The sequence below is a fragment of the Ictalurus punctatus genome, chromosome 26, assembly GCF_001660625.3.
Source record: "Ictalurus punctatus breed USDA103 chromosome 26, Coco_2.0, whole genome shotgun sequence".
Classification (NCBI taxonomy): domain Eukaryota; kingdom Metazoa; phylum Chordata; class Actinopteri; order Siluriformes; family Ictaluridae; genus Ictalurus; species Ictalurus punctatus.
In genome coordinates this window covers 11,954,007-11,971,247 of record NC_030441.2, presented here as the reverse complement: position 1 = coordinate 11,971,247, position 17,241 = coordinate 11,954,007, and the positions used below count along the sequence as shown (strand labels likewise).

The window sequence follows — 17,241 nt, the reverse complement described above, 5'->3', positions numbered from 1 at the left end:
TTCTCCATGTAGTGGATGTGGACTGCACTGAAAACCCTTTGGATGTGGTATCTGCTACTGATGTAAACATGTTACAGTACTACCTCTGCTGACATTCCTAGCATGATGGTGACTTTATCAGATATCAAACTCATATGAACGCTGCATTGCTGACGAGAATTAAACCAAACAACTATCTGTTCTTGGCTCAGCACATGATTTCCTTGCAGCCTCTCTTTCTTTCAATAACATCAACATAAGAAATGCTGACAGTGTTGGAGATTTTTATGAAAAATCATTCTCAAAAATATTTTTCTAAGGAAGAAGGATGGTCAGCGGATATTAACTATTAAATACATCCTTTTGGTATTTGTTATATATACACAAATGTGCAAAGAGACTTGAATTAATAATATTTTTTTTTTATGAAACAGTGATAATTTTGCCATAACATGACAAAAAAAAAAATGCAATACAAAAAGCATCCACACTCTTATTTTTAGAGTATTGGCTCCCTTTTTCTAGTGTCATGACATTAAGCTAATCAATATTTCATTAAAACTGTGTGATCACATGACAGAAAGGTCAATACCTCAATATGGAGTTTCAGAAACCTTCTCGACTTCTCAACCAGAATTGTCTGTGAGAAACTGAAAGCACACCCACACCCACACCCACACACTGATCCATCTTGTATAGCCTACAAGGGCATTGTAAAATCATCTCCAGAGCTCTTTTAGCCTGACACACAAAAAACCACCCACCCAACACAAAAAGCTAAAATACTATCTCAGTATATAATAATATAATGTATACAGTTCACTTCTATATCTCGAACCCCGGATCTCATGTCTACACCTGCAGAACACCTAGAGAATAGCTGAATAAAGATCAGTTGTAATAGGAACACAGGTCATCATCTCTGTGTGTTGACCTTGGAGCTGAGCCTAAAATGAAGATACCTGATTATACTGGACTGGGACCAGATACTGCAGATCCTAAATTGAAGTGAGACAGTGAGGGAACAGTAAAACTGAGCTGACATTAGAAGGAAAGAGAAATGTTCAGCAACACCAAGAGCCTGGCTTATTGCACACAGGCCATATTTGCCTAATTGGCTATATGACGGTGTCTAAATTAGGACGAATGATTGTGGGCTTTGTGTACAGGATTTAACCTGAGGCCAGACAGCTGCACTGAGACATACAAACAAAGCATGCGTGTGTTTGTGTGTGTGAAAGAGAAAGTGACTCAAAGAGCATGTAAAAATCTCTGCATTGTGTCCTTTTCACTTAAAAAGATGTGCAAATGGTTACGTAAAGGTTATTACATCTTAAAATTATCAACCAGAGCAAAAATCATAAGGTTACTTTTGGTTTCACATGTCGGGGAATGCCATCAAGCTCACAAACTCACAAACAAAAGAAACTACAAGCTATATTTATGCATTTGTAAATACATTAATGACAAAAGTGTGAACTGTAAGTTTGCCATAGTTCATGCTGATTTGATTATATTCTCATCAAACTACTTACATTTGCTTAATTCTTTTTCTGCTGGACGGTTTTGAATATTTAGAAAATATTTCTTTGCCCCTTGATCTTCACTTCTTCATTGTAATAGCATTCGGGCAGGAATAATTTCCTGTGTTTCTGAATGTGTTCATGTGTTCTAGCATTTCCCAAGGACAGTGGTCTAGACTACTTCAGATTATATCAATCAATGTGCTATAAAATTAAGTTCTACTACAGTTTTAGTACTGAGTCCATATACGTCTAATACTGAATACATACAGGGTCCTGGGTGCATATACATATACTAAATAAACAGCTGGAGGAACATTTTGCAACTAATTAGGTTAATTGGCAACAGGTCAGTAACATGATTTGGTATAAAAAGAGCATCTTAGAGAGGCAGATCTCTCAGAAATAGAGATGGGATGGAATCTGGATGGAAGCAGATGTTGCTCTAAAACCTGTATATACCTTTCAGCATGTATAGTGCCTTTCCAGAGGCACTAATGCACCCCAGTACCATCAGAGATGTAGGCTTTTGAACTGAGTGCTGATAAAAAGCTGGATTGTCCCTCTCCTCATCCACGGTTTCCAAAAAGAATTTCAAATTGTGATTCGACCACAGAACAGTTTTCCACTTTGCCTCAGTCCATTTTAAATGAGCTTTGGCCCAGAGAAGACAGCAGTGTTTCTGAATAATGTTCACATATGGCTTCTTCTTTGCATGATAGAGCATCAACCAGCATTTATAGATGGTACAGAGAACTGTGTTGACAATGAGTTCTGGAGGTGTTTCTGAGCCCATGCAGTGATTTCCATTACAGAATCTGCTCTGTTTTTAATGCAGTGCCCCCTGAGGGCTCAAAGATCACGGGCATGCAATATTGATTTTCAGACTTGACCCTTGTGTACAGAGATTTCTCCAGATTCTCAGAATCTTTTGATGATATTATGTACTGTAGATGATGAGATATTCATACTCGTCGCAATTTTACGTTGAGGAACATTATTCTGAAATTGTTCCACAAGAGTTTTTCACAGATTGGTGAAACTGCCCATCTTTACTTCTTAAAGACTGTGCCTCTCTAAGATACTCTTTTCATATCATGTATACCATTATATACCATATGTCATGATACTAACCTGCTGCCAATTAACCTCCAGCTGTTTCTTTTTAGGAACACTTACTTCTCCAGCCTTTTGTTGTCCCCATCCCAACTTTTTCAGGGTACACCCTGAATGGGGTGCCAATCCATCGCAGAGTACAATCACATACACATTCACACACTCATTCATACGCTGCGGACACTTTGGACATGCCAATCAGCCTACCATGCATGTCTTTGGACTGGGGGAGGAAACCGGAGAACCCAGAGGAAACGCCCGCAGCACGATAGAACATGCAAACTCTGCACACAAAGGTCCACAGCGGGAATCGAACCCTCAACCCTGGAGGTGTAAGGCGAACGTGCTAACCACTAAGCCTCTTATAGTACACTGAGTGCATATATTCCTGATACAGAGTGCATACTTCTAATGCTCTTGCCTATAATTTTTGCATCACTACGGAAGGCCTTTATAACGCTGATTTATTGTCTCTCAGCTGTATAAAGTGTTAAAACGTGAAAGTTTTCCGTTAATTCCAGTTAAATGAAGATTCAAAATCCACCACACCACCTCTCTCTCTCTCTCGCGCGCGCGCGCGCTCTCCTCACTCCGCGAGCCTCTGATGCAGTGCGCGAGCGGTTGTAACGCTTCAAGGTGCGCGAGCTAATAGGATGACATTACAGGATATAACAGGATATAATCATACAATATGTGTCTAAAGCAGGAACAATGCGAGCGCACAACCTTTCTACCCGTTATATGCCGGCGTTTATGGCACTTCTATAGCCAACAGCATTCGTCCTTATTAACGCTCAGCCACAGAATGAGATATGACAATAAACGGCTGGATGTATGTGGCTTAAACGGTCACTTCCTCACCATACAAGGCGTTACGGGTGATTTGGCCTCCCATGGCTGGACGCCGGTCGCTCCTCTCGATCTTCGTATTTATTTCTCAGTGTGTCGGGCAGCAGTGGCAACAATCCCACAGCGACGGCATATTCGCTCTTACACACGTACGCACGCACACATAAACACACGTAAGCGCGCGCGCGCGCACACACACACACACACACACACACACACACGGAGAGGTTTGACTCGTGTAAACACTCGGACACTCCTCCTGGAGCGCCTCGCTCATGGATTCATTGAGCGCGCGGATACGCGCAGGCTCCACGCTCATATTTGCATAAAGGCGGGGCCGCGGCAGACCACGCCCCTCAGGGTGTATGGACCCTACCAGTCAAAAAATACAAGTACTTAAAAGAAATGCATTTAAACTGTATACTAGTCAAGAAGGTTAGTACAAACAAAAGGTTAGTGTTTACTGAAGTTTAGATTGTAGATGAAAGATTCCTTATATGCATATACTAATCACTTTGTCCTTAAGGCAAATGCAATTAAAACACGTGACTAAACAAGAGTTTCTTTGTTACTTAGATGCTTTTCAGCTCTACCTGGCTTTGACTAGCTACATTATATAAAGAATAAAATATCATGGGGTGGTGTGATGCAGCCAAAATGCGATCTCTGTGAAGTGGATTATTTTCCTTTTATAACTGTGTTTTATTGCTTTTATACCACAACAAATTCCTAACGATTGCAAATTTTAATTTATTAATGAACAACACATTGTGCTTTTGAAACATTTATATAGAGTTGCATTTAATGTTGTGCAACGGTCAAGAGATGAATTAATTCCTATTATCACAGATATTATAGCAGCTATAAACTGTCATTCAGTCGCCAGTCTCTTTTCTCTTTCTCTCTCGCAGTCAATAAAAAAACATCCAGTTTTTCATTTTACAGAGAAACCAACAAGTCCCCTGTCCTGATAACCTTCTCATGGTCCGTACAAAGTGCTGACACCTGAGACACCTTCCATAATGTTAAATATACCTCTCACATGATATGTAGAGCAGACGACATACTATTTGGTTTTGGATTTAGCTCTTTCCTTATACAGAATAGGACTGCACAATATACATTGATCATCCATCATATTAAAACAACCTGCCTAATACTGTGTAGGTCCCCCTTGTGCTGCCAAAACAGCTCTGACCCGTCGAGACATGAACTCCACAAGACCTCTGAAGGTATGCTGTGGTTTCCGGCACCAAGACCTTAGCAGCAGATCCTTTAAGTCCTGTACTGTAAGTTGCGATGTAGGGCCTCCATGGATCAGACTTGTTTGGCCAGCATATCCCACAGAATACTCGATCAGATTGAGATTTGGGGAATCTGGAGGCCAAGTCAACACCTTGAACTCTTTGTTATGGTCCTCAAACCATTCCTGGACAATTTTTGCAGTGTGGCAGGGGGCATTATCCTGTTGAAAGAGGCCACAGCCATTAGGGAATACTGTTGCCATGAAGGGGTGTACTTGGTCTGCAACAATGTTTAGGTAGGTGGTACGTGTCAAAGTAACATGTACATGAATACCAGGAGCCAAGGTTTCCCAGCAGAATGTTGCCCAGAGCATCACACTGCCTCTGCCGGCTTGCCTTCTTTCCATAGTGCATCCTGGTGCCATCTCTTCCCAGGTAAGTGGCACACATGCACCCAGCCATCCACATGATGAAAAAAAAGAGTTTTATCAGACCAGGCCACCTTCTTCCATTGCTCCATGGTCCAGTTTTGATGCTCACATGCCCATTGTAGGTGCTTCGGCAGTGGATAGGGGCCTGCATTAGCACTGTTACCGGTCTGGGGCTTCACAGCAGCAAGATGTGATGCACTGTGTGTTCTGACACCTTTCTAACTTATCTAGCATTAACGTTTTCAGCAATTTTTACTGCAGTAGCTCTTCTGTGGAATTGGACCAGGCGGGCTAGACATTGTTCCCATGCGCCTCAATGTGAGCCTTGGGTGCCCATGACCATGACACTGGTTCAGCGCTTGTCCTTCCTTGGACCACTTTTGGTAGGTACTAATCACTGCATATCGGGAACACCCCACAAGAGCTGCTATTTTGGAGAACTGACCCAGTCATATAGCCATCACAATTTGGCTCTTGTGAGAGTCACTGGCTATGTTTACATGCACCCATTTTCATCAATCTGGATGAATTCAGTCCGATTGCAGATCTGTCTATATGTACCCTAAACATTGCAATCCGATTCAAACATTCCCTTATATGTGCATTGTATGTATTTCGAACAAAGCTTCTGTGCAAGCGCACAGCGTACAACGTCTATCGTCATGCCAACCGTACAATAGCGTAGAAAGAAAGCCAGGGACGTGACACCAAATGACCTAATAGTATTTTTTTTGCTTTGTTGACATATATAAACATATCAGCAACGTTTTTCTCCCCAAATCTTTCTCACTTTAATTTGTTCTGCTGACTGACTGAATCCTCCAAACTGCATTTCCTCAAACAATTCTTTGAAGAGATCATTGTGAACATTTCTTCCGTTCAGTCTCTCGACAATCTCTTTGTCTTTTAGTATGTTCAACAAATATTCTGTCTCCTCCATCGACCAGTTCTTTGCACTGGACGCCATATTTACGTGGACATATGCTCCATTGCACTGCGCATGTGCACGAGATATTTTTGAATCTGATTAAGAAAATAATACGATTCAAGCATTTACATGGTCATTTTTTTCCTCTCGATCGGATTAGAAATGGAATAAACCACCCCTTCCAATCTGATCGAAATTTCATTCAGATCAAGCTCGATTGGATCGATAAAGGTGTTTATGTGAAGGCTTTTCAGTCGGGCTGAACTGTCAATCGGATTACTATCGGATTATTTAGTTGCATGTAAACGTAGCCAGTCAGATCCTTATACTTGCCCATTTTTCCTGCTTCCAACACATCAACTTCGAGAACTGACTGTTCACTTGCTGCCTAATATATCCCACCATTTGACAGATGCCACTGTAATGAGATAATCAATGTTACTCACATCACCTGTCAGTGGTTTTAATGTTATGGCTGATCACTGTATATTTTTCTTAATCATCAGCAGGACACCTGCCTTCCAGATACTGATATTCTATGACAGAAAGATAACATATGCAAATCAGTCATTTAACATTTAATAAATTATTATTCTTTTTAAAAAAAAAACTATGTTAGCATTCTAAACAATGCCGGCCATTCCAAGTAAGTGTTTCTTTGAATCATTTGCATGATCCCAAAAAGATACGGTCCAATCAATAGCAATATAACTGCAACATAGACAATTATATATTTACATTTATAATATATAATAAATGTAAATTGCAGCACAGACAGATAAATTCTGTACAGTGGATTTCTTCTACAATACAATACTATTCTTGTACAGTTGCCATGTACCTGTCCTATTACAAATGGTATATTTAAGACTGTATATTTATGAAGAACTAAGAAAGTAAACACACCCGGAGCAATGGAACATGCCTCAACCTTTAGCTTACTGTATAACCAAATATTCTACAAAGTAAACTAAACTTGCCCTCTAGGGCAGAAGTTAGTAGTACTGTTATAATATCTACAATACACATGGCCTTCTAACATTACACTCACCTCCCTTTGACCTTCCTTGTGTACACACTGTACTGATCTGCATCATTTATCAAGACAACATTAGAATCCCTGGACATGATTTGTGTAATAATAAAATACTAAAAACACCAGTTGAGACCCCACAGGGACAGTATTTACTAATTGGGTTAGTCTATGTTAAGTAACAAGGAGCTTTTGGGGGGTGGAGGGTTCAGCACTCACATTCCTTCCTCTGTGGCATTCTGGGAAGTCCATCTCTCTGCCTGTGGCTGATATGAGAAAGTGACCCTCCTGAGTCGGAGTCATGACCTAACATGTCATCACCACTCCGGGATTGCCTTCCTCACTGAAGTGCTGCGATGAGCTGTTTTGTGACCGATGTTGTCATCGTTAAATCGTGATTGATCAGGTTTTGTCCCAAATACAACTCAAGAGCGTTATTCTCTGTATATCCATTTTCCTATGAGCAAACTAGCTTTCATGCAATTGAATTTCTCAAATGAAAACTGCCAAATGTTGTGAAAGGATCACCGTCCTCTGGAGAAAATTAAGCTAATTAACGTTTCTCATCCTGCCGTTCTCGATGACGCAGAAAGAACTGTGCAGAGAAATCAGGTTAGCAATAATATTTACTCCGCGGCCGTCTGTCCCTTTTAACAATTAGAGCCATGGTAGAAGCCATAACAAACCGCAGGGCTCCGGGCCAGAGCACGGCGACTTTGATCAAAATGAAATCACCGCTTCTCCAGAACCCCGGTGCGGTCGTAGGCATTCCGCCTCACACATGGCGTGCAGATTGCACAGTTAGTGCATGGAACGTGCACGTCATTAAATACTGAGTTTGAGGGTGACGGGAATGATGCTGGCTCAGGTTATGGTTCTATAGCCATCATCATTGTCTTTATCCGAAGATGAGAATGAGCTGAGTTTGGTGAACAACACACACCAGATCTCAGGGATCCATCTTAGTAACTGGTCACGCGTAATGAACTATCAAATTGCTGTCTGCATGTGTAGTCAACAATTTCCTGCTTCCTCTATGTGACTATGTGGTTTAGTGTGTGTCTGCATGTGTGTGGGGGTTTATTTTTTATCAATTCCAAACATGTTCTGCCATTTTATACCAGCTTTAATGTGTTGCATGTGTGTTTCTATGTGTGTGCTCATTAGTACAATGCGAAACTGACAAACATTGTGTTCCAAAAGGTCCCCTACTCCCTATCCCCTACACTGGAACATAAGGAGTATTACATGAAAGAGTATTATAGTGACAGAAGTAAATGATTTCATGCTCTACATTACATGGGTTAGCTCATCACTCTGAGACATTAGTCATGTTCTGTCAGAAAAACACACATAATGTTAGGTAACTGGCTACTCACAGTTATATTCCTGTATCAAACCTACACTCTGGGTTATTTTTACAATTCATTTGCTAGGTTTAGCATGTCGGGTCAGGTAGTTGGGTCGACATGACTCAAATTGGGTTGATAATGATGATAATGAATAACATACTGGTTTGGGGACACGGACCGGAAAGGTAACAGGAACGTGAAGATTCATTTTCTGGAATTTTCCACTGTTCCTGTTGAGAGACAGCGGCAACAGGGAAAAGTCTGAAGTAAAAGAAATCAGATGTATAACTAAGGATGATGATAACTAATGTTAAATGAGCAGGAAAAAAATCAGCATATTATTGTCAGTTAATTAAATATTAACTGATGCTGCCAGAAAGCCCCATCCCCTTCCCTCATCTCACATGCTTTCTGGGCTCTTGGGACTTGCAGGACATTCTCATTTTCTGAAAGTTAAATGGAGAATATTTTAAGTAAGTAATTTTAAATAAAACCTATGTATGTTCAACTTAGCTAATATTAGAAAAGTATAGTATATTTAGCAACAGATAAATTATGTTAATGGTGATGATCATTAGAAAGTCATTAAATACACTATATTCCCTCCTCCTGCACCAATTAGGGCACAGATGGTGTTCACAGACTTTGAACAGCTGCATCAAAGAACAACAAAGAAAAATATCAGCCATGTGGACATTAGATAGAATATTTGTGAAATGATTCTGTTGAAAATGTTCTGTTAGGGTTTATTATTACTGTTTACTTTGCATTACTGCAGAATCCACCTAAGAATCCACTATCCAGCTAGGTTTTCACAGTGCAACAGCACTGCAGTTCCCGACTGGACAGCTGATAATATTATTCTGCACTCCTACACTCTACCTAATCCTGTATTTTTTTCTGGATGATTAAATAACTTATTGTGATTTTCTAAAAGGGTAAATCATCAGAAGGGAAAAATGAACATCTCACAAGTCTAGTACACAGATATAATGTTGAGTTATCATGTTTTAGTCGACATGTTCAACATCCTAACCCAATCTCACTGGATTAAACCAACTCATGCTGGGTTAATCAATATTTGATCCATTGTTGGGTTTTCAATTTGACCCAAATTGGGTAGTTTTTAGATGTTATGGATATTAAAGTAAGCAAGCTAACTATAACCCAAACATACAGTATATGACTATGGAAATTACTTCACTAAACAATGTATCCGATCAAGTCAAGTCAGGTCAAGTCAAATTTATTTATAAAGCACATTTAAAGACAACTGTTGATCCAAAGTACTGTACAAAACATTAAAATTCATCACATTAAATAACATTATAACACAAAGAATAAAAATAAGTTTTAAGAGAAGATTTACAAATAGCTAAAGATGGAGCAGACCTCGCGGGAAAAGGCAGACTGTTCCAAAATTTGGAACCCACCAAAGAAAAGGCACAATCAGCCTTTGTTTTAGTACGACAATGGGGGACAGATAAAAGAAGTTGATTACATGATCTCAATGCTCTAGTATGAGAATAAAGGTGAAGAAGGTCAATGATGTACTGTGGAGCAGAACCAGAAAGAGCTTTGTATACATAAATTAGAATTTTAAAACTAATTCTAAACTTGACCGGAAGCCAGTGAAGAGATGCCAGAATAGGGAAAATAGGATCCTTCTTTTTGGTTCCTGTTAAAAATCTGAATCTGAATGAATCCGTTCCTTTCATCTGTAAAAAGTCTGAGAACACTGAAGAGGCATTGCCTTCATAGTATAATGAATTCCTCAGTGAGTTTGCATTCAACCCCCCCAAAAAACATGCAGCGTAGTGCAGTATGGGTATTCGATGACTGCTAGGCTACATTATGTGTACACTACCTGTTGTGATGCATTATGGGATTGAAAAAGATGGTCTACAAAATGGTGGACCCTCAAAATAGTACACTAAATAGTGAACAGGGAATAGCTAAAGCATGTGTTGAATTTTATAGATTGCATATGTGTCTTTGTGTGTGTGTGTGAGCCCTTATTTACATAAATGCAGGTCAATGTATGTTTCATGTTGCATGTTATTATAGTGTGTGTGTGTGTGTGTGTGTGTGTGTTGTATGTGCATACTTCACTCTTTGAATCAGCTCTTTGACGAGAGCCTGTACCGTTTCATGACTAAGCCATTGAGGATGTCTCTCGCTCTTTCTCTCTGTCTCTACCTTAAATCCTGGCATGTCCAACTTTACATAATCCACTCTGATAAACAGAACGCTCTGCAGCGGGTTTGTTAATAGAGCAGCTCATCATATTATTCATTCTGCTCAGAGCTACTTTGATTCGTTGTTTATAAATAGAAGTATTAATTACACTAAACCCACTCACAGGCTTTGTGCACTGCTTTGATTAACGTCATGCTCATATCTTTAATGCTAAATAGAACCACAGAACAATTAATTACACTACATCTGAGACATTATGAAATGTTAGAAATGACGGAAATTTGGATAATTTCCAACTAGGAATGTAGAGGAATAGATTCTTTCCTTTTTACTGTGGCATATTGAATAATAAAAAAGGTAATTATCACGTCCGAAATTGTTTTATTCCTCCACCACAGCAATTTGTCAACAATTCTAATCATTTTATGATTGAACAATACACTGTATATTTACACATTTATTGTTATGTTTAATGTTGTTGAAACTCAGTGACACAAATTGTTATAGCAGCTACAAAACAGTACTTTCCTTACCAGCATATCTTTTTTCTTTCTCTTGAAGTTAATAATACAAAAAAAGTAATGTTCAGTAATGTTACTGAAAAACGGAAATGCAGAAGACTTACTGGAACCAGACTGGTGGAAAACTTTGTAACTGACTGTTACAAAACTCTAACACTGGAGACTCCTTCCATACATGTTAAATAAACATATCCTTATAGAAACTTCGGCATGTCAATGATTATACAGCAGGTTCCATCCATCCATCCATTTTATGTTCCGCTTGTTCTACACAGGGTTGTGGGGAGCCTGGAGCCTATCCCCGGGGGAATCGGGACACAAGGTGGGGGACACCCTGGACAGGGTGCCAACCCTTCGCAGGGCACAATCACGCACACATTCACACACTATGGACAATTTGGAAATGATGGAAATGGGCATTTTCAATGCTTGTGCTATTTTCTTATAGCCACTTCCCATTTTGTGAAAAGCTCAATAACCTTTTGCAGCACATCACAGCCATATTCCTTGGTCTTGCCCATTGTTATGTAACTAAGGGAATTTGGCCTATGTATTACCTCATATTTAGACCCCTGTGAAACAGGAAGTCATGGTTGAACAATTTCCTATTCCTAGTCACCCAGGTGTACTAAAAAAAAATTAAATACCAATGGGAATATACTTCAAATATATTATTCTCATATGAATTCATAGGGGTGCCAATACTTGTTGCACACCTATATTTAACAAAGATATATATATTTTTAACAAAAGATCAAAAGAATAAAGACAAATTTTCTCAGCCTTCTTTGCATATTTACCAAGGGTGCTAATATTAGTGGAGGTAACTGTATGTCTGTTTGACTTGGATTGTGCAAATATCTTTTGTGTTGGTTCTTTGTGAATCCTAACAGTGCAGTGCATCTACTGCAGCTATAAAATTGTCTACTGTGATATATAGACCCACTTACTGTAAGACTGAGTCTCCTGGCCAGGACCGTATATGTGGATCTACAATATTATCGTTTTTGAGGCTGGTTGTAGCACACTGTTTCATTTTTATGTATAAAGTAAACACTTTCTCAGAGTAATGAGTAATCCATGGTATGTAGAGTGCAGTCTTGCAGCTTACTGTGATCATTTACTGTGATCATTTACTGTGATCATTTACTGTGAGCATTTACTGTGATCATTTACTGTGATCATTTACTGTGAGCATTTACTGTGAGCATTTACTGTGATCATTTGGTAAAGCAACTTGCATCAAACATTCAAGCAGAATGTAAAATCATAAAATGTTTTTTTTAGGGTGGATTGGAATGAATAGAAATAACGCACCATATATTTGTTATTTGTTCTTATAATTCAATTAAATGAAATTTTATTTGTCTAGAACAATAGATGCTTTACCCAAAGCAGCTTTTCAATGACAACCCATTTACATGTAATTTAGTTCTAGTAAAATCTCAACTGACATTTCAGAAACAGGGAGTGACTCGAAGAGCAGCAGTGTACTTTTTTTTTTTATAATGAAAGGACGTCTTAACATCTGCTACGTGACAGAAATGTCACAGAGGAAGGGGGAGGTGACGAGGAGGTGGTGAGCTGCGAAGACTTCATCATGCGGAACAAACGAGGAATTGACAGGAAGTCATTTAGAATAAAGAGTGAAGGAGTTTAGCGATGAGGTGTTTCTCTGTGATTTCAGTTCCATGTAACATAATCATGGTTAAAAATAAAATTTATATTTATTATAATAAAAGTAATAAAATAGCAATTTGGGCAATAAATAGTAGCAGATTGGATGAAAATGATGGCCTTCGGAACAACTATTTTCTGATCTAAATTGAGCTGTTTGTATCAATCAAGGACACACCAGACTGCCTGTGTCTCACTCCAGTATGTCGAAACAAACAGTCCCCTTCAGCTAGTGGGCGTCTGCATGAACATTTATGTTTACTGCCATCATCTGCTGTCATGCAGCAGCTACTCAACGTTTCCACGACAACCGGTGATCATGGTTTGAGAGAGTTCAATTTGCATGCACTGTCTCACCAGACACACACACACACACACACACACACACACACACACACACACACACACACACGATCAATGGCAAACACCACACATCTGAACATACTGTTACATTTATAGGCTAAAACAGATGGAAAATTCAATATTATTAAGTATTATATATAATAAAATAATCATAAAAATTTGTTCTTATTCTGCTTTCCAAGACAAATTTATTGAATTAAACTAGAATTTATGCAATATATATATATATATATATATATATATATATATATATATATATATATATATATATATATATATATATATATATATATAAATGAGGCCTTTTCTATGCATTTTCCTGAGTCACTGTTGTAATGGAATATGGAGGCAGCTGCAGAGGGTGCATGCACACACACACACACACACACACACACACACACACACACACACACACACGCATAAACCCTTGCAGCGGTGCCCCCTCAGTGCTAAACAAAAAAACCATTGAGCAGCAGCTTTGTGCCATAACGCAGCAAAATATTACGAAGTATATTGGATACAGAAAAAGGGTGAATAAAATAAGAAAGCAATAACTGAGCCCAAATGAATTCATGAATTAAATATGTGGCAACAGCTTCTATATCAATGCCATGTGATATACACACATCAGTATCTGCAGATGACTCATGAAGTTCAGTATTAAAGGAACAATAAAAGGGTGTTTTTATTTTTGTTTTCTACGTAATCTCTATCTACTGTGTCTGGAGAGTATGTGCTTTTAACATATTTGTTTCCACATCTTTATCTGTACTGAGAAAAGATCAAAACTCAAAACTCCGTTATAATGAATGTCTAAGGGTAGTTGTTGGGATGTCGGTTTTTGAATGTTTACACAAAACATATATTTCTGAAGCAGTTATTAAGTTAGAAACAAGTTGTGTTCTTTTTTAAGAGAGAACTGTAGATAAAAAACAAACAAACAAAAACAAGATATGTAAGGAATAAACCACAGTGGAGCATTCTGTTATAAGAAAATAACCCCCAATAGGGTGGTGCAATGTGGCTTAATGCTATTACCTCAAAATTTATAATTTTCCAATAACAACACATTTCGTCCTGAAACTTACCTCAACATGCTTTTCCAAATTAGATGGAGTTCATGAGGCAAAGAAGACACCTCATTTTATACAAGTCTCCATCCAGCCATCAATTTTCCGTACCGCTAATCCTACACAGGGTCGCCTGTAGCCTATCCCGGGGGACTCAGGGTACCAGGTAGGGGACACCCTAGACGTGGTGCCAACCCATCACATGGCACAATCGTACACACATTCACACAACATGGAGAATTTGGAAACGCCAGTCAGCATTTTTGGACTGGTGGAAGAAACCGGAGTACCCAAAGAAAACCCCCAAGATATGGGAAGAGCATGCAGGGCTCAGGTGGAATTTGCACCCTCAACCCCAGTGGTGTGAGGCAAATGTGCTAACCACTAAGCCGCCATGTCCCCCTCTTTATGTGTCTCCAGCTTACTGAAACATTTTCTTGTGGTAGGACCAGGGGTATTCATCCTCAAGGTCAACACTGCAATGTGATGGCTTATCCATCTTTAGACGCACACGAACAGCTACAACACTAACTACACTGTGTAGCATGCAAAGGTGAAGGCAGATGACCAAATGGTACAATTCTTGCTAGTTATTTCCACAGTGATGAATTGAAACTGAAATGTAAATAAAATGCATGGGCGCTATTTTGATTGATGTATAGCATTCTGTCATCGGCTGGATGAGAAAAGAAGAGACCTTTGAGATTTCTAACAAGTATTATGAAGGTCTAAATAAAAATTTAAGGAGTAAAAAAGTTTGTTTTTTCACTACAGTCGCTTGTAAGTGCAAAAAACAAACAAACACAACAATGAAACAAAAAAAAACACAAGTAACAAATAAACATTTTAATTAATAATAATTGTATTATATTATTATATTGCATTTCAATAGCACTCAAGTAAAAGTTTTTATATGCCAATATAATACAGAAGTATAGCAACAAAGTATATTTACTATGCAGGGTGTCCCAATAGTCTCCATACATAGGGGAAAGTAACACTTTTTAGCAAAATGCCTTCCAAAATGTAAGCATACCTTTAACAAAAGAGGAACATATTGAAATCATTCTCATGGCTCGATCGGGAAGCTGTGATGTACTTTAACAGGAAATATGGCAAGCACATCACATACGACACTGTTACCAAACTTATTAACAAATTTTAAAAAACTGGAAGTGTTGAGCACCAACTGAGAAGTGGACGTCCATGAACATTCACTGACGAAGGCACAACCCCAATTTCCCAATGTATGGAGACTTTTGGAACTGTAGTATAAATATTTTTCACTCTTGCACATACACTACAGATGCAGTAGATAGAGATGCTGAAGTGCTCCTTTAATCACAGCTATCCACTGTCATTTCCTTACTGAGTGCATATCTAAATTCAGTTCGGTGTGAAAGTTCCCTGAAATCATTCATCTTAATTATTAACAAGTGTCAAGCAAATGGCACTTTGTCAGTCACACTAAGTGGCATGACGCAGGATGTGTGTCTCATTGCTCTATCAGGAGCTCATGAGCTGTTTTAGGTCTCCTGTATCACAGAGTTGAACAAGGAGGCCGAGGATAGTCCGGAGGTGATAACACAGACGCAATCAGGATAAACTCATACACACCAAGACAGTCAGGATTATGATTAGAGCTGGGTAATGGCTTTTTCTTGTCCGTGAAACACTGAAAGTTGTATGCACTGGACCAAAGAGGTTTATTCATTGCACAAACATAAAGCAGATGGGGTGGATGCTTTCGAAAGGTCTCAATTAGGTCTCAATTGTGTGGTCAGTTCTGTAATTGCCTTATTGGTATAGAGCTAGTTAATTATACTGTACATCTAACACATAGAAATCAATAGGATTGCATATACAAACTGAAAGCTAGTCTTTAAACCTAGTTAGATTTATATCCAGTGTTGCATGCTCAATAGAGACTAATACATTTGACCCATTATGGATTCTATGTTATGTTTTACGTTATGGCTAAATTATTCCAATCAATACATAATTTGTCCACAAATTAAATTATATACAGTTATGCACTGAATAACCACAAAATGTTGATCTGATTTGTTTCCTTACAGTTACACTGGAGGTACAAAGGTTAAAGTAGCTTAGATAAAATAAACATATTTTAATTTTAAACATATGATAAAGGGTTTAAATAAATTGTTACTGAAACTAGTTCCACTTTGACTCACATTTGTAAATACAACCTATTACTATTACTATTACCTATTATATAGATATATACACACACATATATATATGTGTAATATATATAATAAAAATGTTTGGGGTTTGCATGCATTCAAAAATAAAATAAAATAAAGAAGCAAGTGCAACAGTCAAACCCTGCGTCCTACTTGGCATTATATAATATAAAATTATATAATATAAAATAATAAAGCTGAAATGCAACGAGGAGTTTGTGCAGTGTTCTCTTCGGGGCAACAAGGTTCTCTTACATTACATGACGTGTTAGTATGTCCTAGTATTTGCATACTCTTTTAATACACACTCAAAAGTATGTAGTTTTTCTTCACAAAAAGAGTACATGCTTTTGTATATAGTATAAGTATGACAATTAGGACACAGGGAAATTCTCCAGAACAACTACGGCAGATTCTCCAAAACACTCAGTAAAACTTACCAGCTAATTTCCTTATAAAACGGCACAAATTGTACCTGGGACTACTATTTAATAAAAAAATGCAATGGGTTGTCACACCAAATATTGAGTTTGTTTAGTTTATTCCTGTTAATTGCAAATTGTCATATTTTTCATTTAGATTGAAATATTAAATTTCATTATTTTTAAGAATTAAGTAATCTTTAATATACAGCATTTCTTTCCATTTGCCAGACTTTTGCATTTATATTTATATTTATATGAAAAGTTAGTCACATTTTTTATTTTTGATGAGACAGATTTGCATTTCTTAGCTACATTTTTACTGCT

At 38.2% G+C, this 17,241-nt stretch overlaps 1 protein-coding gene across 2 annotated transcripts in view; it reads right to left on the bottom strand.

Moving 5' to 3' along the window:
- Positions 1 to 17,241, bottom strand: part of neurl1aa (neuralized E3 ubiquitin protein ligase 1Aa) — a 108,178-nt gene that overhangs the window by 58,971 nt on the left and 31,966 nt on the right. The window contains exon 1 of one of the 2 annotated variants that reach the window (XM_017457888.3): positions 3,480 to 3,720. The exons of the other annotated variant lie outside the window; for it this stretch is intronic. Coding sequence (XP_017313377.1) covers positions 3,480 to 3,513 — 34 coding nt within the window. The 5' untranslated portion in view covers positions 3,514 to 3,720. Of the gene's footprint in view, positions 1 to 3,479; positions 3,721 to 17,241 lie in introns of those variants that run through there. 2 annotated transcript variants of the gene reach the window in all.